At 56.6% G+C, this 19,634-nt stretch overlaps 2 protein-coding genes across 8 annotated transcripts in view; one reads left to right on the top strand and one right to left on the bottom strand.

Annotated features, from left to right (window-relative positions):
* On the bottom strand, positions 1-11,591 carry SPACA9 (sperm acrosome associated 9). Of its 4 annotated transcripts, none has more exons than XM_086324393.1 (5): positions 11,525-11,591; positions 4,601-4,776; positions 1,750-1,952; positions 872-1,019; positions 1-69 (listed from the first exon to the last, which is right to left on the bottom strand). In XM_086324393.1, the coding sequence occupies exons 2-5, from the start codon at positions 4,745-4,747 to the stop codon at positions 58-60; spliced, it is 510 nt and encodes a 169-aa protein (XP_086180519.1). In that variant the 5' UTR covers positions 4,748-4,776; positions 11,525-11,591; the 3' UTR covers positions 1-57. The 4 variants fall into 4 exon arrangements, with proteins under 4 accessions (XP_086180519.1, XP_086180520.1, XP_086180517.1 ...); XM_086324394.1 differs by lacking the exon at positions 11,525-11,591 and adding an exon at positions 8,730-8,922; XM_086324391.1 differs by lacking the exon at positions 1-69 and having other exon boundaries at positions 507-1,019.
* Positions 11,592-11,758: 167 nt separating this feature from the next.
* The window catches only part of AK8 (adenylate kinase 8), a 136,357-nt gene continuing 128,481 nt past the window's right edge, over positions 11,759-19,634 (top strand). The window contains exons 1-2 of one of the 4 annotated variants that reach the window (XM_086324386.1): positions 11,759-12,258; positions 15,411-15,495. In XM_086324386.1, the coding sequence (XP_086180512.1) occupies positions 12,205-12,258; positions 15,411-15,495 (139 nt within the window). In that variant the 5' untranslated portion in view covers positions 11,759-12,204. Of the gene's footprint in view, positions 12,259-12,384; positions 12,495-13,407; positions 13,484-15,410; positions 15,496-19,634 lie in introns of those variants that run through there. The other 3 variants (XM_086324388.1, XM_086324387.1, XM_086324389.1) reach the window with 3 other exon arrangements.

Below are 19,634 nucleotides of genomic sequence, written 5' to 3' on the forward strand. Positions count from 1 at the left end.
TGCCAGAACACGTTTTTATTCTTGACTGTCGCCCCCAAGGAAGCAAGAGTACAGAAGCTAAGTCGCCCCCTGTGAAGGGAAAACCAACAGTGAGACAGCACCTCTGGCAGGCTCAGCGCCGACGCCACAGTCCCAGCGTCTGGGCTGCCGTTAGGTCATGAGGACCAGGTGACCGTCCTCCTGCAGGAGCCACACTGGCAGTTCTTCCGGCTTCTCTCCGTCTCTCTCTCAAGGGAAGGAGAGGCTGGGCGGCCTGTTCCCCTTTGGTTCAGAGACCTGACCCCACTGAGCATCCTCAGGCTGGAGCAGCTCTGTCCCGTGGCCAGAAGGGAGCTGCGCATTCTCCTCTGGCTGGGCCTGGGTGGGAGGGTCAGGGCCCCAGCCCTTCTGGGGGCCCACCCTCCTCCCCTGAACCCACCAGCAGCAACGTAAGTGGGGGTGCTCCTCCTGGGCACAGGGCCTGACACTCGGAGGCGAAGGAAAGTTAGAGATTAAAGCGCTAGAGGGAAAGAGTTTAGGCCGTCCATGGGGTGGCTCCCTGGGGATTAGTAAGTGGCGAAGATGGTGAGCACCAGTAGAGATGGATCGACTGGTGGAAACCAGGCTTAGTTACAGGCTGCCCCGCGGGATGGGATGGGAGGGAACGCGGTGGGGTCGGGCAGGGCTGGGGTCGGGCGGGTCCCCCAGCTCCCAACTACAGTTTCCCACCAGGTGGTCTCCAGGGTGGTTTTGAACTTCCTTGGTCTTTCCCCCCAGGTTTGGGGATGTTCTGTATCAGTTGCCCACAATTTTGTTTCCGAAGCTGGGGCTGGGTGCCGGAGGCCTGGGGAGCGTGCGCGGTGGCCCGCGTGGCTGCCTGGGGCTCACTCACTTGCTGCAGCGCTTTGCGGGGCAGCTTCTCCGAGTGGGCGACCCACTCTTTCATCAGGTCTAGGATGATGGGGATGAGGCTGACCACACCTCCGTAGTGGTTCCGGGCCTCGTCACAGCTGAGGTGGTTCACCACGTCGTGGGGGTATCTGCAGGGCGGTGGGAAGGGCTGGGTAAGCCCTGCTCCGGGGACTGGTATGCCGGGCAGGGTTTTTTCTTAAGGTTGCCCCTGTTGCACAAAACCCCTTGGGGAGGTTTTAGAGCTGTGCACCTGCCAGCCCAGGCTCTCCATGCCAGGAATGGTGGTGGCTCAGCAGGTTTGGGGCCCCAGACCCCCAGGGTTCCCGTGTGAAGGGTGGGAGCGGAGAACCCCTGGCCTGTGGTTGGCAGAGAGCTGGGCAGGGGCCAAGGAAACCTGCTGTCATCGCCCCAGGCCCACGGCGTACCCTTTGACTCTGCTCACTCTTAGACCTAAATGGCTTGCTCTGGAATCTGGTACTCTGTGCTGTGGATCGATCCCCCAGGGCTCAGAATGAGGGAACCCAGTAGCTAACGCCCATGGGATCAGGCTCCTGATGTCCCACTTTGTGGGCTCCTGAGAACAACTGCTCTGTGAGCCCTGCTTCTGGCCTGGTGCTGCCTCCAGCCAGAGGGTTTGCATTCTGCTAGGTCTGGGCCTCAGAGTCCTTCATTTTCAGTAAATGATTTGTCAGGTCAGAGTTGCTCCGGTGAACCAAGGGGCCTAGGATTTCCCAGCTGGGGACCCCTGGACAGTAGCCCCGGGACTCACTTCCTCCAGGCCCGGTCCTCTCCTGTCCCCGCCCTGGCCCCTCCCACATGCACGTGCGGAGACCCCTGATGGGACCAGGAGGGTCTTACTTGGCTCGCAGGCTGCTCAGGTCATTGCTTTGGCTCACGAGGGTCTTGCATTTCTCGAGGAGGTTGTTGGTGACGGGGGTGCCAGCGTGCAGGGCCTCGAAGTGCTGGCAGAGCTTGCTGAGCTCCGAGCAGATGTCCAGGAACATGAGCAGGATGCGCCTGTCTGTGGAGTTGCTGCAGTGGTGCTCCATGTAGCTCTGCACCTGAACGGGCCCGCGGGGCGTGAGTGCCCAGGGCCCCCGAGCACCCACCCTGGTCCTCCCGCCCTCCCGGGTCACAGGGGACAGGCCCCCGATGTGTGGGGCCGTCAGGTCTGCAGGCCTGTAGACTGTGAATGTCATGAAGTGTCACGGGCCCCGTGCAGAAGGCTCCGTGGGTCCCGTCTCGCTCAGTCCTCGCCTGAATGCCGCCCTCTGGGTCCCCTTTTTCAGGCCTCATTTTATAGATGAATACAAGGCTCAGAGAGGTGAAATACCTGCCCAGGTACCACTGCAGTGGTGAAGCTGAGTCACCCTAGCTCCAGGGCTCTGAGCCCAGACCTCTCACCAGACCCAGGCAGCTGAGCCAACACCTGAAGTACAGGGGGCTGGTCCCTGACTCTTGATGCCGAGGTCCCACCCACTTTGAGAATGCTGGGCTGGGCCACTCAGTCCACGGAGCAAACTAGAATCTCTTGCAGTCTTGTCCTACGTTTCCAGGGGGCAGAGAAAGGAGGGACAGGTCAGTAAGTAGAGCTGGGAAAACAGTGGCCCGAATGAGGAAAGAAATGTAGCCTCGGCCTCAGGCCACAGACAAAACCAACTCCAGGAGAATGGAGTACTTGATCACTAAAAACAGGGACTTCCCTGGTGGTCCAGTGGCTAAGACTCTGCTCCCAGTGCAGAAGGCCCAGGTTCCATCCCGGTCAGGGACCTAGACCCACATTCCCAACCAAGAGTTCACGTGCTGCAACTAAAGACCCCGCGTGCTACAACTAAGACCCACGTAAATAAATTGAGCCAAGGAAAAATCAATATAAAAAATACTAAAAACAAACTAAAGCTCCAGAGGGAAGTTCTTCATCACCGACTCAACGTACATGAGTTTGAGCAGGCTCTGGGAGTTGGTGATGGACAGGGAGGCCTGGCATGCTGCAGTCCATGGGGTCGCAAAGAGTTGGACACGACTGAGCGACTGAACTGAACTGAAGTTTTTCTTAAGCCACAAGAGAGGCTAAGGACAGTGATGCAGCTGATCTAATTTCAACTCATTTCCCTGGAGACCCTGGGGGCCTTTCTAGCTCAGGACATTCCACATCCGGACACCCAGTCAGTCTGGGTCTGAGATCCACGTGGGCACAGGAGGAGGGGGCTCCAGTCTGGGCAGGATTAACTGACGCATTCCATGTGGTCCTGCCCTCAGTAATCTGCTAGAAGGGGGTGTTTTCCACCTCCTCCGGTTCCCAGAAAATTCTAAGTCTAAACCTGGGTTTTGCTGCCCCTCCCAGCTGCCTTCTTGTCGCTAGGGGATGTCTTTCCCCAATGACCTCAAATGGTCCTTCCCAAGGACAACAGCTTTGTGTGGGGCAAGAGGCTTTTGACACCCACAGTCTGCCTACACACCACGCACACCTGCCCCAGGATCCCGGGTAGGGAGGAGCCTGCACTGTGGCGTAGCTACAACAGAGCGGTGTCACTGGGCTACCGGGGGACACTGCACGCAGGGTGCGGGGCAGGCGGTCACCTTCCCATACCCCGGGCCAGGAAGGGCAGGGGCAGGGTGGAGAGTCAACCCAGGTGGGGCCGTTATTTACCAGAAGCCTTGTTGAGCCTAAAGGCAAGAAGGAGCACGCTGGGGTCACAAAGCCCCGATGGGGATTCTGAGCAGAGGCGGGGCGTCTCAGGTGCTCCTTCCTGATACTGAACACCTGTCCACGCCCGTGGAAGGCTGAGCCTTTGAGGGACGGGCTGACGGTGCAGCCAGTTCACTTTGAACAGTTCAGAGGGAAGAGGGTGTGTATAAACATGGCTAAATAGTAAACAAACTGGCCTAACTAGGTGAAGGTTATATGGGTATTTTTCTGCAGGGTTTTAAAATTTCAAGTTAAACTGGGAGAAATTTTTTAAAAAATTTAAAGTTTTTTTTTGGAGGATACTGGTGGGCCAGGGTTGTTCTCTGTGGCCCCGTGTGCTTCTCCTAAGCAGTTCTGAGTCTGGTCCCCACTCCCTAGCAGGTGGCATCTCTTCAGTGGGAGAGAGACCCATCTAGAGCTGTGCTTCTCAGGCACCTGGCTTCCTGGAAGGCTGCTTCAGTCTTGAGGCCTCCACGTTTGGCAGGGCAAACTTGGACGGCAGCTCACACAAAGAGGAGACTCCGGTTAAATGAAATCATTTGCAAACGTGACTTAGCAATGTGCTTGGTGGGTCATAGTTTCTGAACCCCAGGGGAATCCAGTGGCTGGGACCATGTACATCTATCTGTTCACCACACATCCCTGTCCTGAGCCCCAGGGCCTGGGATGAAGGACGCTGCCAGATGCTGGGGGCGTGGGTTTGCAGATGATCTCGTGAAATCTGCCTAACAGCCCTGGGAGGTGCGTGCTGCTCTTTCTACATTTTTAGTTGAAACCGGCCGGAGGTCACAGAGGTGGCATGTGGCAGAGCCAGGACTTAACCCCCGGCCAGTGGTGTCTCCAGCCCCTGCTTTCAGCCGCTTTCTCACGTAGTTGGTGAGGGAATGAGTGCCTGGCTTCCACAGTTAGGATCTGAGACCTGATCCCTGCACCCACACGCTGGCCCTCTCTGGGTCTTGGTTTCCCCAACTTTTCCAGCAAGGGGTTGAGGCCTGGCCCCGCCTGCCCGCGAGCGCCTACCTGCCCGATGCTGGAGATGGGCCGGATCTTGTCGTGGGCGTTCTCCCTGCAGTGCTCCAGGGCCCCGATGAAGGTGAATTGCTGCTGCTGGAAGATCTTGTACTTCTGCTCCACGCTCCGCAGGGACTCTTTTACTTCATTCATCATTCTACCTGCTCACTGGGACGCGGAGGAGCCTGTGCGGAGGAAGAGGAAAGTCCTGAGGTCCCAGGGCACTGAGCAGCTTCCCACAGCCCTGGGAGCGGAGACAGTCTTCATCCCCATATTGCAGAGAGGGAGGCGAGGCCCTGGGAGGCTGTGCACCTGCTCAAGAACCTGGCTGGCTGTCTGCGACACAACCAGACTTGACTCAAACCCAACCTGAGCCCCATTACCCTCCAGGGACACAGTCTTTGCCGCGAACAAGACTTCCTTCCCTTAACTGTAGACAAGAGTTTCTCCAGGCCTCAGTTCCTCCAGATGTGGGTGTCTATCACACACACACACACACACACACACACACTCTGGGACACAGTCCAGGCCTCAGTTTCTCCAGATTGTGGGTGTCTATCACTCACACACACACACACACACACACTCTGGGACACAGTCCAGGCCTCAGTTTCTCCAGATTGTGGGTGTCTATCACTCACACACACACACACACACACATACACACACACTCTGGGACACAGTCCAGGCCTCAGTTTCTCCAGATTGTGGGTGTCTATCACACACACACACACACACACACACACACACTCTGGGACACAGTCCAGGCCTCAGTTTCTCCAGATTGTGGGTGTCTATCACACACACACACACACACACACACACACACACTCTGGGACACAGTCCAGGCCTCAGTTTCTCCAGATTGTGGGTGTCTATCACACACACACACACACACACACACACACACACTCTCTGGGACACAGTCCAGGCCTCAGTTTCTCCAGATTGTGGGTGTCTATCACACACACACACACACACACACACACACACACACACTCTGGGACACAGTCCAGGCCTCAGTTTCTCCAGATTGTGGGTGTCTATCACACACACACACACACACACACACACACACACACACTCTGGGACACAGTCCAGGCCTCAGTTTCTCCAGATTGTGGGTGTCTATCACACACACACACACACACACACTCTGGGACACAGTCCAGACCTCAGTTTCTCCAGATTGTGGGTGTCTATCACACACACACACACACACACACACACACACACTCTCTGGGACACAGTCCAGGCCTCAGTTTCTCCAGATTGTGGGTGTCTATCACACACACACACACACACACACACACACACTCTGGGACACAGTCCAGGCCTCAGTTTCTCCAGATTGTGGGTGTCTATCACACACACACACACACACACACACACACACACACACACACACACACACACACACTCTGGGACACAGTCCAGGCCTCAGTTTCTCCAGATTGTGGGTGTCTATCACACACACACACACACACACACACACACACACACTCTGGGACACAGTCCAGGCCTCAGTTTCTCCAGATTGTGGGTGTCTATCTCACACACACACTCCAGGACACACGCACACACTCTGGGACACAGTCCGGGCCTCAGTTTCTCCAGATTGTGGGTGTCTATCACACACACATGACCTCCCATGGGTCACAGCATGTAAAATCTGTTTCATCAGCTGGGACCCAACTGCTTTAAAACATCTGCCACTCTACAGTTGGTAGGAAAGTCTAGGGATTCTTTTCAAGCTAAGCAGGGGGAGGTCGGCACCGGGACCCTCTCGACTTGTCTGAGGAGGTGCGGTTACCAGCTCTGGGCTTGGAGCAGGAGCCCTGAGCTCGGGTTTGCCAGTTCCCGGGGCAGGCCTGGCACTGGCGCCTTCTCCTGGCCCCGCCATGCTGTTTGCAGGGAGGAACCAGGTTGGAAACACTGATGCTATGGGGAGCACGCTCGTGGACTGTCCCCGGTGTGATCTGGGAGGTCCACAGTGCATCCCAAGCTGCTTCTGAGTGGAAATGGCAGTGGGTTCTGCCCTCCATGACATCACAGTGTTACTGAGCACGTGCCCAGTGCCCAGGGTCGTAGGTTTATGGAATGTTAGGGCTGGAAGGCACCTCAGAAGGTCAACTCCCCTTAACTTCCAGGGGAAGCTGAGACCCTGGGTCTCTCAGCAAGCTTGTGCCTGAGACACCCTAGGTCCTGGGTTTCCTGAGGTCTCACCACCAGCATCCTCGAAGGTGCCGCAGCCGCTGTCCCTGCACCACGAGGCCCCGGCACACGTGGAGCCCAGGCTCAGCTTCACAGAGACAAGGCCCCAGCGAGATGCTGCAAGTAGAAGGGGCCAGAACGTGGGGGGCAGGGGCGCTGAGGAAGGGAAGGATGCATTCTAGGCATGCCACCAGGTCCCAGGTGGGGAGGAGGCTTGGTTTCTGCTGGGCCCCCTCAGCATCCTGAGCACAGCAGGATGGGAATGACGAAGTCTGTGATGAGGAGATGGCATCGGGGATGCGAGGACAGTAGACCGTCGGGTGGCCTCCACGACACGGCGGGAGGGGTGAATCCCTGAGCTGGGGAGGGCAGGGGACAGGAAGCCGGGGCGCTGCTGCCACTGTCAAGGGGCTGCGCCAGGAAGGGGCCCTACCGTTGTGCCCCACCAGCCAGGGTGGCGGCCCTGCAGACGTCATGGGGCCCTTTTGGCAGCACCATCCTGGGCCAGCCCTGGGAGCCAGAGCCCGTGTTTGCCAGCAGGACAGCGCAGCGCCACTGGGGTCAGGCCTGACCCAGGGCCACGCGGGGCAGGGCCTCCTTCCACTCAACTTTCTCCTGGTTCTGCTGAAGCTAACCCTAACCCAAGCCAGGCGGGGAGTGGGGTTGGGGGATGCTGCGGGGCCCATGGTTGGACACCTGTCATAGCCAGCCAAGGCCCCACCCCAGCCCTGCCTGCAGGCGGGACAGACGGTCAAGCTGGCTGCAGTGCCTGTGGAGGCAGGCCTACCAGGACCTGGCCTGGGGCGAGGAGAGTAAGGTACACACCTGGGTGCAAAAGGTCAGGGGGTGCTAGGAACTCAGCAATCCAGATAGGTAAAAGCAAGCATGACGTGCGCCGCGCCCCCCCCCCCCCCCGCTGCCTCCCCGCAAAAAAAAAGCTGCAGGGGCTGCCGATGGCTCTGCCTCCTGGGGGAGGGAAGGTCTGAAAAGAAGGCAGGCTTTGGAGAGGAGGGTGGGCAGGCAGGCGGGCAGAGGAGGTGGGGCCCTGGGCAGAGGGTGGAGGCTGTGGGCAGGCCGAGGTTGAGGCCCCACGTGAGGGCAGAGCTGTGAGGGCAACCACGGAAGCTTCTAGCCCAGGAGGTGCAGAGCACCTGAGGCGGTCATTCATTCATGTTGAAGCGCCTGCCAGGGGTCAGACACCTGCAGGGTGCTGGACTGGGCACACAGTGTTCAGCCAAACAGACAAGACTCCTACCCTGGAGGGACGTCAGGAGTGGGAGGCAGACAATGAGTGAACAGATTAAGGACAAAAGAAAGTGGGGGGATGGGTGGGGGTGGCCAGAAGGGCTACGTGGCCTGCAGGTGGGGTGGAGGCGGGCAGGTACAGGGGAGGCCGAACTGGAGCTGAGCTTCAGCCTTCACCGAGATCCCGGGTGGCTCGCCCCAATCCTCCTAGTAACAGCCGGCTACTCAGCGAGGCTCTAGGTAAACCCTAGGTAAACAAGCCTCATCTCAGATGCTCACCACAGCCCCTTGAATGAGGTACCACGGTTATTCCCACAGGACAGACGACAGAGCTGAGGTCTGGCAGCTGGTGAGCAAACCCAGATGTCCCACTCAGTTCTGCCGATTTCACTGAGCCTGAGATCTTTACTTGGTTACCTCCGCTCTTCCCCCCACCTCAGTGAGGGTCCACTGAGAGAAACACACCAGATACCAGACTGACTGAGGCTGGAGGTAGGTAGGTGGGTGGGTGAGGTGTGGACACCCAGGGCCTGCACTACCCGGACCCAGTGCCTCGCTCCCACTTGTGTGAGGCTGTTCCCTGCTGCCCCATCCCAGAGCAACGAGGACTAGCATTCAGTGTACCCCGCTCTCTGCCGCTGTCCTGAGCTTGCCAAGTTCTTCAGGGATACAGCCCTACCTTGGCTGGTGGCCCCAAGAGCCCCTGAGAGCAAAACCGACTTGGTTCTTGATCCTATTGACTTGTGACATGCACGCCAGGGATGTCGTGAGGGGAGCTGTAACAAGCTATCCAAAGCGGCTGTCCCTTGAACAAGAGTCACTGCAGTCAAATTAGTCTAGATGAAAGGCAGTGGGTGCAGGCACTTCTCGATCTGGGGGAGGAGGAAGGAAAAAGTGATTACCCACTAGATTTTCAGCTTTAATTGATTTGTATTTTTCCAGGCTGTTAAAGAAGATTAAATCGTGCTATGAAAAGTGCCTAGGGCTTAAAATAAATGAGGAGAAAGACAAGTCACTTCAGAAATGTCCAGGAAGCAAGCTGAACCTCCCCAGTGCAAATCACAGGCCTGGTGGTGGTGCTCTTTGTTCGGAGGGAGGCTGCTTCCTTCTCTTCCTCAGCTGTCTCTGCAGTTGGATTTGACTTGACAAGCCTACCAAGGTGTGCGTGCTTTGAGGAGGCAGTTCTGAGGGGAGAGAGCCCTTTTCCCTTAGAGGCCATGTCTCTGGGCTGTGGCTGCTGGAAAGGCTTTGGCTAGGAGTCAGGAAGCTGAGTTCCAGGCTGGCTCTTTGTTGTTGTTCGTTTGCTCAGTTATGTCTGACTCTCTGACCCCACGGACTGCAGCACACCAGGCTTCCATGTCCTTCACTATCTCCTGGAGTTTGCTTAAACTCACGTCCACTGAGTTGATGACACCATCCAACCATCAATCCTCTGTCGCCCCTTCTCCTTCAATCTTTCCCAGCATCAGGGTCTTTTCCAGTGAGTTGGCTCTTCACATCAGGTGGCCAAAGTACTGGAGCTTCAGCATCAGTCCTTCCAATGAATATGCATTGGAAGGCTGGCTCTACCTTGGATTTATGAGTGACCTCGGCCTAGAATTTCCCCCTTTCTGGGCCTTGGTTCAGTTCAGTCGCTCAGTCGTGTCCAACTCTTTGCAACCCCATGGACTGCAGCATGCCAGGCCTCCCTGTCCATCATCAACTCCCAGAGTTTACCCAAACTCATGTCCGTCGAGTCGGCAATGCCATCCAACCATCTTATCCTCTGTCATCCCCTTCTCTTCCTGCCCTCAATCTTTCCCAGCATCAGGGTCTTTTCAAATGAGTCAGCTCTTTTCTTTCCCAGCATCAGGGTCTTTTCAAATGAGTCAGCTCTTCGCATCAGGTGGCCAAAGTATTGGAGTTTCAACTTCAACATCAGTCCTTCCAATGAACACCCAGGACTGATCTCCTTTAGAATGGACTGGTTGGATCTCCTTGCAGTCCAAGGGACTCTCAAGAGTCTTTTCCAACACCACAGTTCAAAAGCATCAATTCTTCGGCCCTTAGCTTTCTTTATCGTCCAACTCACATCCATACATGACTACTGGAAAAACCATAGCCTTGACTAGACAGACCTTTGTTGGCAAAGTAACGTCTCTGCTTTTTAATATGCTGTCTAGGTTAATCATAACTTTCCTTCTAAGGAGTAAGCGTCTTTTAATTTCATGGCTGCAGTCACCATCTTCAGTGATTTTGGAGCCCAGAAAAAATAAAGTCAGCCACTGTTTCCCCATCTATTTGCCATGAAGTGATGGGACCGGATGCCATCTTAGTTTTCTGAGTGTTGAGCTAAAGCTCAACTTCTCTCTCCTCTTTCACTTTCATCAAGAGGCTTTTGATGCCATGATCTTAGTTTTCTGAATGTTGAGCTAAAGCCAACTTTTTCACACTCCTCTTTCACTTTCATCAAGAGGCTCTTTAGTTCTTCTTCACTTTCTGCCATAGGGGTGGTGTCATCTGCATATCTGAGGTTATTGATATTTCTCCCGGCAATCTTGATTCCAGCTTGTGCTTCCTCCAGCCCAGTGCTTCTCATGATATACTCTGCATATAAGTTAAATAAGCAGGGTGACGATATACAGCCTTGACATACTCCTTTTCCTACTTGGAACCAGTCTGTTGTTCCATGTCCAGTTCTAACTGTTGCTTCCTGACCTGCATACAGATTTCTCAAGAGCCTCAGTTTATCCATTTGTAAAATGAGGGAGTTTGTATTAGAAGCTCCTCAAGGGCTCTTCTGATTCATTCTAATGCTCTGTGATTGACAACTGATGAGGAAAGAGACCCAGAGAGGGGAAATGGCTCAGCCAACAACTTTGCACCATTCTGAGCCTCCAATTTCTCATCTGTAAAATGGAATGAAGGTACTTATTTCTCAGGGTTGGTGCAAAGATTCAGTGACATAATATCTCTAAGAGTAGCAGCTATGCATTGTGCATTCACCACACATCAGTTACTAATACTTCTGATACATTAGCTCATGGAATCTTCCATAATCCCCACTTCATTAGGGGAGGGAACTGAGGCCCAGGGCAGGCTGGCAAGTTAGTTGAGAGTGGAGTCAGGATTTGAACTCTGCGCAGTCTGCATTGACTATGCCATACTCCCTCTCCATAACATTCACAGACCCCATAGTTTTGTTGAGAGTACAGCTCAAAAACGGGCAGCTCCTCCTGAGAAGAGCAACTGGACAAGAGCTAGAGCTTCCATTTCAGTGCTGTGGTCGCTACCAGGCGTTCCACCCCCCGCCCCCCGCCCCCACCCGGGATGAACACGATTCGCAGACCTCCATCCCCCCATCGCGTCCCACCCCATCGGTCTCTTGGGTCATCGGCAGCAGCGGCGGCCCCCCTCCATTCTCCAACACCATCCCCCTCGTCCCCCAGCTTCCAAATCCAGGGCTTGGGTGGCCCTCCCCAGGCCTGCTTTAACCTTGGTTGTCCTAGAGCGGCCTTCACTCAACGGAGCGCCCTGAAGCCGGAGAGTCTCCGCGGTGTCTGGGGCCCCAGAAGGGCGGGGAGGCCCTTCCCGGGGCTTGGGAGGAGGGGTGGGTGGGGTGGGGGAGAGCAGGGGTGAGAAGGGGCGGGGCCGCGGGCCTGATTGTTACCGCCGCTGCCATAGCAATCGGGTCACGTGGCAGCCCCGCCCACGCCGCAGGAACTGCCCGCTGGGCCCGGGGTCGAGGGATACAGCAGTCCCTCCTTTTTCAAACACCCTGCCCCACATCGCCGGGAGTTGGTGACGGACAGGGAAGGCCTGGGGTGCGGCAGCCCATGGGGGTCGCAAAGAGTCGCACACGACTGAGCGCCTGAACTGAACGGCCCATCTACCCCAGCGTCTTCCTTTTAAAGACGGGGAAACTGAGGCCCAGTGAGCGGAGCTGGAGTGGCTCAAGGAGCACCGAACGCCTGGGCCAGGGCGCCTTGGCGGAAACAGAAGTAGGATCCGCCTCCCGCCTCTCCCGGGCCGATGTGCCCTCGGGATACTGTGGGGTGTCTCAGCACAGGAGGGGGCCCTCTGAGCCAGGAGACCGCAGCAGGAGGAGACTTGGGGTTCCCCGCTGAGGCGCGCAGAGTTGGGGGACGAGGCCGGAGCTGGGGAGCACTTCCTTCATGCGGCTGAGGAGACCCGGAGCCAGACCCGGCGCCAGCCTCGCCCCGGAGGAGGTGGGGGGGGGGGGCGGTGCGAGAGCAACGCGTGCTGATGACGGAGCGGCGTGGCGCCCCTGGCAACGGCGGTCCCTAGGGAGCGGCGCCTGCTGATGACGCGAGGCCCTAGCGACAGCGGTCCCCAGGGAGCGGCCGCGCTGCGAGGCAGCATGGACGCGACCACCGCCCCTCATCGCATTCCCCCGCAAATGCCCCAGTATGGGGAGGCGAACCACATCTTCGAGTTGATGCAGGTGACCCGGGCAGCCCTGTCCCATCGCGACACCAGGCGGTGGCCGGGGACCGTCTTGGCGGCGGTCCGGCTGCGCGCTGGCGACCCTACATCTGGGAGGGGTGACGTCTGTTAGCCACGAGGCCGCCCGACTTGGGGTGTCCGACACGACTGTGTCATCGTATCCCCAAGGAACCCCTCGACCGAAAGATGCTCCTTGACCATACTCGGCTGGTCCTGGAGGGAGGAAAAGGGGGCAGGCCCTCCCGGCCGTGACTGGACCCTTGCTCCGACCCAGTCAGGTCGATGATCTGGAAGAGGTTCCTTCCTTTTTCTTAGTTCCCTTGTCTGTGAAACACCAGGTTGCAAGAGGTGGTTTCCAAGGGACTCATCGTGTGCTGACCATTCCCAGGCTGGCTGCGGTCTTGTGTCTGAGCTGGGGAGTGTCTGAGTTGAAGGTGGCCTCTCCATCCTCTGAGAAAGGCCACCTCCTGGGACAGCAGCCGTGTGGTGTGGAAGGCAGTTTTTCCCACCCGGCCCTTTCTCCTCAGAGCCAAGAGTTCAGGGAAGCTTCCAAGCCCTCACCCTGAGTTCCCGACCTGACTGACCCACTGCCTGTGTGACCTGAGGCAAAGCCACTCCCCAGCCTGTTCTCCAGGTTTCCCTTCTGCATCTTGGATTGGTGGTTTAGTCGCTAAGTTGTATCTGACTCTTGCGACCCCATGGACTGTAGCCCGCCAGGGTCCTCTCTCCATGGGATTTTCCAGGCAAGAATACTGGAGTGGATTGCCATTTCCTTCTCCAGGGGATCTTCCCCACCGAGGCATCCTGGGGAAGTGAAAGCTTTCAGGAGCTGGACTGGAGGATCTCTCAGCCACTCAGAGGTTCTGAGGGCCAGAGGGAAGCTGGAGCATTTGTCTGCTCCTCCAGGTAGACCCCGATCCCCAGAGGCACCTCCTCAGTGATGCCTGTGGCTGTTTGAGCGTCTGACAGCTCAGAGCAGAGCTCAGAGTAAGAAACCCGTGTCTCTCTCTCTCCTGCGGACATAGGCTTCCTTTGGAAAGCGTTCACTGATAGAGGGCGCACAAGAGATTTCTAAGACCGAGTGGCCTAAGTAGAGGAGATGGCTAGCTGAGTCCTAAGTCCTCAGTGGTGGCAGGCAGTACACAGGCAAGTCCTAGGGGCACCCTGGTCTGCTCTTAGGGAATCTGGTGTCCCTCATAGCAATTGTTGGAAGGAGTAGCCTGAGGAAGCTTTTAGTCCATTATTTCCAGTCCTTAGTAATTTCTGTGCTCCCTACATGGTTTTTCATCATTTTCATTTTTTAGCATTTTTATTTTAAAATGATTTTGGACCCACCGGAAGTTACACAAGTAGCAAAGAATTCTAGTGTATCCTTCCGCCAGCTTCCCCCGGTAGTAAAATCTAACCTAAGGGTAGTTCATTGTCAAAACCAGCAAACTGACAGGGGCACAATACTATTAACTAGACTACAGACCTTATTTGAATCTCATCCATTTTTACCAGCACTCTTTTTTTTTTTTTTTTCGTATGAATCTACGAAATTTGGGGCTTCCCAGATGGCTTAGTGGTAGAGAATCCACCTGCCAGTGCAGGAGCCACAGGAGATGCAGGTTCAGTCCGTGGGTGGGGAAGATCCTCTGGAGAAGGAAATAGCAACCCACTCCAGTATCCTTGCCTGGAAAATTCCATGGACGGAGGAGCCTGGCGGGCTGTAGTCCATGGAGTTGCAAAGACTCGGTTGCGACTGAGTCACTGAGCTTGAGCACACGCACACACCACACAGTAAAATTTTATCACAGGTATAGATTCATGTAACCAACAGCGTATTTCCATTTTAACTTCATTTCTTTAAATCAGCCCACTCAAAAAAAATTAACTTATTTTACCTCATCCTAAGGTTTGATGTACTGATTTTTTCTAATACACATTAGATTTACAACTGTGTAAAAGTGAATTTTAGAATATTCATCTGTGAGCTATCTAGAATCATCTCACACGGTCTCACCAGCGCCATAGCACCATGGATCGTGTCCAGCTGTGTCTTAATAGGTGTAGAAGCTGAGGCCCAGAGAGGGGAAGGGACCGGTGGGATGCAGAGCGGGGCTGGGCCTTCTCGCCATTCAGTGCTGTTTCTGCTGTGCCGTTCTCCGTCTGCCCGCAAAGGGCTGCAGCCCCTGCCTGCCTGTCCCTAGGGCAGAAGGCTGCTCCTTCGTGCACTGGCGCTGCTCTCAGCCACCTGGTTCATTTCTGTGCCTTTTGTTCTAGAACCATGGAAGCTGCTTTACTTTAGAATTAAGTGGCCAGACAATCCCAGGACTCTTTAGATACCTGGCTAGTACATACTCTGTCCCACACTGGACAGACACAGGTAGCAGCAATGGCCATGTCACCCGGCACACGTTCTGTGTGGGGCCCCTTCTGTGGTCGTGCTGGGCACTGAGATGTGGGTGAGGCAATAAAGGGGATGCGTAGGGGCTACAGGAGCGTGCCACAGGATTGACCTAATGAACGTCATGGGGAGAAGTGTTTCATGCTGAGGGAGCAGCATCTACAATGGCTCTGAGGGGTGGATGGGTGCCCTGCAGGAGAGGGGTGGAGAGAAGGCTGGTCTGGGGGGGGCCACAAAGGAGCTGAGGGGCAAGGACCCCAGGACTACTTGCTCTGAGTCAAGGGCGCTTCCCTCCAGCTCCACCTCCTTCCAGGTGCCCCCACCCCCAGCAAAACCCATGTGGCCCTTCCCTCATACCTCTGCTCCCAGGGACCAAGGCAGACACCCACTAGGGTGGGAGGCAGGGAAGAGATCAGGTCCCATAACTGGTATCCATAGTGATGCCAGGTTGCTTGGCCACCAGAGCCTGGGGCCTTGGGTGCCCATGTAGCGTCAACCCCCTGAGTGTCTGCCCTGTGCCCACAGAACATGCTGGAGCAGCTCCTGATCCACCAGCCCAAGGACCCCATCCCGTTCATGATTGATCATTTGCAACGAGACAACGATTATGGTGAGCACCAGAGTGGGCCTCCCCCTCCCCCAGTTCCCAGCTGTCCCTCCCCTCCGCCTCCTGGGAACCACTCTGCCCTCCCTGTGCCTAAAATAAAAGGGAGGTCAGAGCAGGGGTGGGGACAGGTTTTGACCACTTGAGGAGGTGGTTAATTGAAAAAAATGCCTTAATTTCTTCTGGAGCACAACTCATACAAATGCTCTTGCCAAGTGATTAAAATGAAAACCTCCAAATGGCCCACGGAATCAATTATTAATGCTTTGGCACGCCCCAGCTGATGTCGCCTGTTGGGTTTAAGCTCTGTGATCACTCCACTTGTCAGGTGTAAGTGTGGCTTCTGGTCTACCCAGACAGGCTGCGCTCGGCTCTTCCTGATGGTCTTGTTACGGGCTCCTGTTAATGAGTTCCAGAGCTCCCCCCAAACCTCGCCTGAGTGAATGCAGGCCAGCCAGACCCAAGGCGGGCACCCGGGACAGGGAGGAGGGAGAGGAGGCGCTCTGTCCTGTGGTCGATTTGCCGAGCAGAGGAGCGTGGCCACCCCTCGTGAGCTGTCAGGGAGGCCCAGAGCTTTGATGTTTCTTTCACTGGAGCATTAACTGCTTTGAAGGCACTCCCGGCGCAGCAGTGAAATGAGTGGTGCAGCTGAGAGGGACAGAGGCCTGAGATGCCCGTGGCGGGGTGCAGAGGCTTCACATGAGAAAGGAAGCGAAGTAGTTTTTCAAAAACTGGTGAGAGAGAGGAGACTCGGAGCAAACGGGTTGCCAGGCAGCCCTGGCCTCTTCTGGGGGCCTGCCCTTGGGTCCTGGGCGGGCCCAGCCTGTGAGAATGAGGCGCTGTTTCAGAGGCCCGAGCAGGAAAGCGCGATGTGGCCTGGAGCACCCCACACTGTCCTTCCCTGAGCCTCCAGGGAGGCAGAAGCGCACGTCTACACTGGTGTGAGCTGCCGAGGTGCCCCAGGTGGAGACCGAGCCGGGGTGGCGGGGCTGGGGGTTGATCCGCTCTGCCCCGCGGGGACTCTTCTAAGGGGCCTCGGTTACCTGGTCCTCTGGTTGGTGTGGGAGGGAGGGAGGCTCCACTGCTCTGTGGGGGTGAGAAGCCCCCTTGCTTCCTTGCGGTCCTGCTGCAGACCCCCGCTCGCCGCCCCTGCCTTACCAAGTGGCCTCTGTTATGTGGAGGAGGGTGTTCCTGCAGCCTTACCCCCCACCCCGCCCCCATGCCGTTTGGATCTGGGGTTGCTAAGCTGTGTTACCGAGGGATGCAGGGGGTACTTCTGCCCGTGTTCCCCTATCATGCCACCCCCCAGCCCCGTGGAATCAATAAAGCAAAGCACACTCAAAAGAAGGTAAAAGGCCAAATAAAGCTCAGTTTCCTCTGTAAAATGGGCATGTCTGATCGCTGAGATGGAGGCGGCCAAGCCCCAGCCTGGTCCCTGGTGGTGTCAGCGGAAGGGACGCCGAGGCCTGGAGGCTCCCGCTGGGCTTCAGGTGGTGTCGTGCAAGTGTCCACTTGCACGAAGCCTGGTGAGAGTTTTCCGGACTAAAACCGTACTTGAGAAAAGGATGCTTTGAACTCGGAGTTGGGTTGTGGTGGCACTCCCTACTTCCGGCTTGAAGAGTTCTGTTTAGGGGTGTGTGTGCCACGCTGTGTGCCCCTGCCGCCAGCCTCACAGCTTCGCCAGCCTCCCCGCCAGAACTTCAGCCTGACATCCAAGGTTACCACTCGTCTTTACGCTTTTGTCTTGCTCCTCTCTGTGCAGTTATGACTTTCAGTGTCGAACTGACTACTTCGCCAGAATCTTGAAGTCTAGACATCACCTTTCTGTTTTAGCCACGATGCAGTTGTCGTCAGCTGGGCGCTCATCTCAGGCGCTGGCCGTCCCGTGCCCTGGGCCGCCCCTCCCCACCCCCTCAGCATCCCTTCCATCTATCTGCAGGCTGCCCTCCGCAGAGCCCTTCCTCCTTTCTCCATGTGACACCGCTCTGTCCCTCTCCAGTGGGGTGGAGAATTCAGACCCTCTTCGTTCAGCTCGAGCTGGGGATGGGGGGCTCCTGGCTGTCCTCCCCGACACCTGAAGTCTTAGGCTTTGGGCCCAGACACTGTCTCAGCGATTCGAGTCATTGGATCCCAGGAACCACAGGTTGGAGGGGTTGACTTGTTCCCACAGCCCTCCACCCCCACTCCCTGGCCTTGGGCTGGCAGCTCAGAGGGACGCCGGCACATCTTCGCCCTTTGGCTCAAGTCCCACCACTTATGTAAAGAGAGGGCATGTGTCCCTCCCATGCCCAGGCCTCCACCTCCAGGTGAAGCAAAGATGCGGGAGAAGGAGGGGAGGACGAGGAAGATGGGAGAGGACCACGCTTCTGGGATTTCTCTAGGAGAAGGGAAGCCAGAGTTTCACCCATTCTCGTGGTTCTAGAGGAGGACCGGGGCCTGGGAAGGCCCCCTGGTGTCCAGCGAGCGTTCCTGTGGCCCTGAGCTAGTGGGCCAGTCGGCCTCGCCTTCTCCCGGCGTACAGTGGCCTGTGTCACCCGCAGCCAGGCACTCAACCCCCTGCCTCCTCGGCTTGCGTGTTGGGTGGGTGGGGGTTCCCTGTGATGCGCGGTGACATGGCCAGTGGCCAGTGTAGAAGGAAAGAAGCCTCTGGGCTCCTGGCGCTGAGTGTGCTCGTGAGGGGATGGGGGAGCCGTTGACACAGGGCTGGCAGCCCCTTCGCTGCGAGAAAAGCAGATTTAGTACAAAGTGAGCATTTACAGTAGCCCTGGGCAATATTAAAGCAGGCGATGGTGTATATAATGGCGTGTTTCGTTTTTTATCAAACGTTTGTCCAAGAAAGCTGTGTATTAGAGCTCCAATACCTAAGGGTTTTCTTGTGAATTTTAAATCATGCTCCTAGTTAAACCTCAAAAGGCTCTGTGGATGGAAAGGTTTTTTGATTTCCTTTGAAGTGGGTTGAAGAAGTTGATTACTCTTGGCAGTCAAGCAGCCTTTTATGACACTGTTTATAAATAATTACTCATGAGCAGGGCTGAAGTTTCAAGGTGTTAGATTTTAAGAAACTGAAATTAATCACATAAATGTGTGCGAGAAATTAGCTGGAGAGAAAGGCCGTGTGAATGTTCCCCTTTTAAAGTATTTTCGGAGATGTGTACAATTTGGGTGCCGCTTACAGGAGCCCGGAAGGCGGCTGGGGTTGTGGGGGGCCTTCCCCAGCAGCTGTGGAGCCTTGTAACTTTGTCAAAATGAGCGTACGACTTGGGAGTCCGCTTGTTCCCAAAACGCCGTTGTCAAGGTGCAGTCCCCCTTCTCCTCGGTCCCTCGGACCCTGAGCCCTGTTGGGTCCACCCCAAGTTCTAGGGTGCTATGGCAGAGGCCTGGGGTTACAACCCTGGAGGGGCATCAGGGTGGTGGGCACAAAGGCCAGACCCACAGCCCACCACTCCCTTCCTCTGGCTTTGGCAAGCGGGCATTCTCCCCATGGTCCGAGCAAGCTCTTTGCTCTAACATGCCAGGCCCACCACCCTTGACCCCCACTCCTCGCTGCCCTAATGCTGTGCCTCCCCTCGGCCTCCCCTGGCACCCCAGTTCCAATCTGCCCTGATCAGGTGTTCCCAAAGCCACCTGGTTTCCAGACTCACCCACCTTTCACTGCTTCTGTCCTCTGGTTGGGGCACTCAACCTCTTGGCCGGGTTCCAAGGCCAGAGAGAGGCTGGGCCATACAGCCCCATCCTGGCTCCCAGCCCCGCAGCTGAACGTGCTTCGCCTGCCCTGGGCCTGCGTCCTGAGCTTCACCGCCCCATGGAGCCCAGACTCTGGACGCGCTCCGGGAGGTGCTCTCCCTGGCGGCCTGTAGGGCCCATGGGTGGCTGTGGCTGGGTGGTGCTGGGGCAGCCCCTGTGGGCCCTGTGTGTGAACGGCATTCTGGGCTCAGGCTACTGGGCCGGGTGTCCAGGGCGGCAGGGCTGTCCCCCCCATGCCCTTCGGTGACCGCCCTTGGGGGCTGGCTCCTGTGGGTGGCCCTGGGCCTGGCTCCTGCCAGGGTGGGATTCTCTGAGCCATGCTGGCCTGTGAATAAACCCGCCTCTACACGACTCAGCCCCGTCCGCGTCCCGTGGCTCGCACCCAAGAGTGCCGACTGGCA

This window comes from Bos grunniens, chromosome 11 (genome assembly GCF_055505025.1).
Source record: "Bos grunniens cultivar Pamir isolate PY7600 chromosome 11, Bosgru_T2T1.0, whole genome shotgun sequence".
Classification (NCBI taxonomy): Eukaryota; Metazoa; Chordata; class Mammalia; order Artiodactyla; family Bovidae; genus Bos; species Bos grunniens.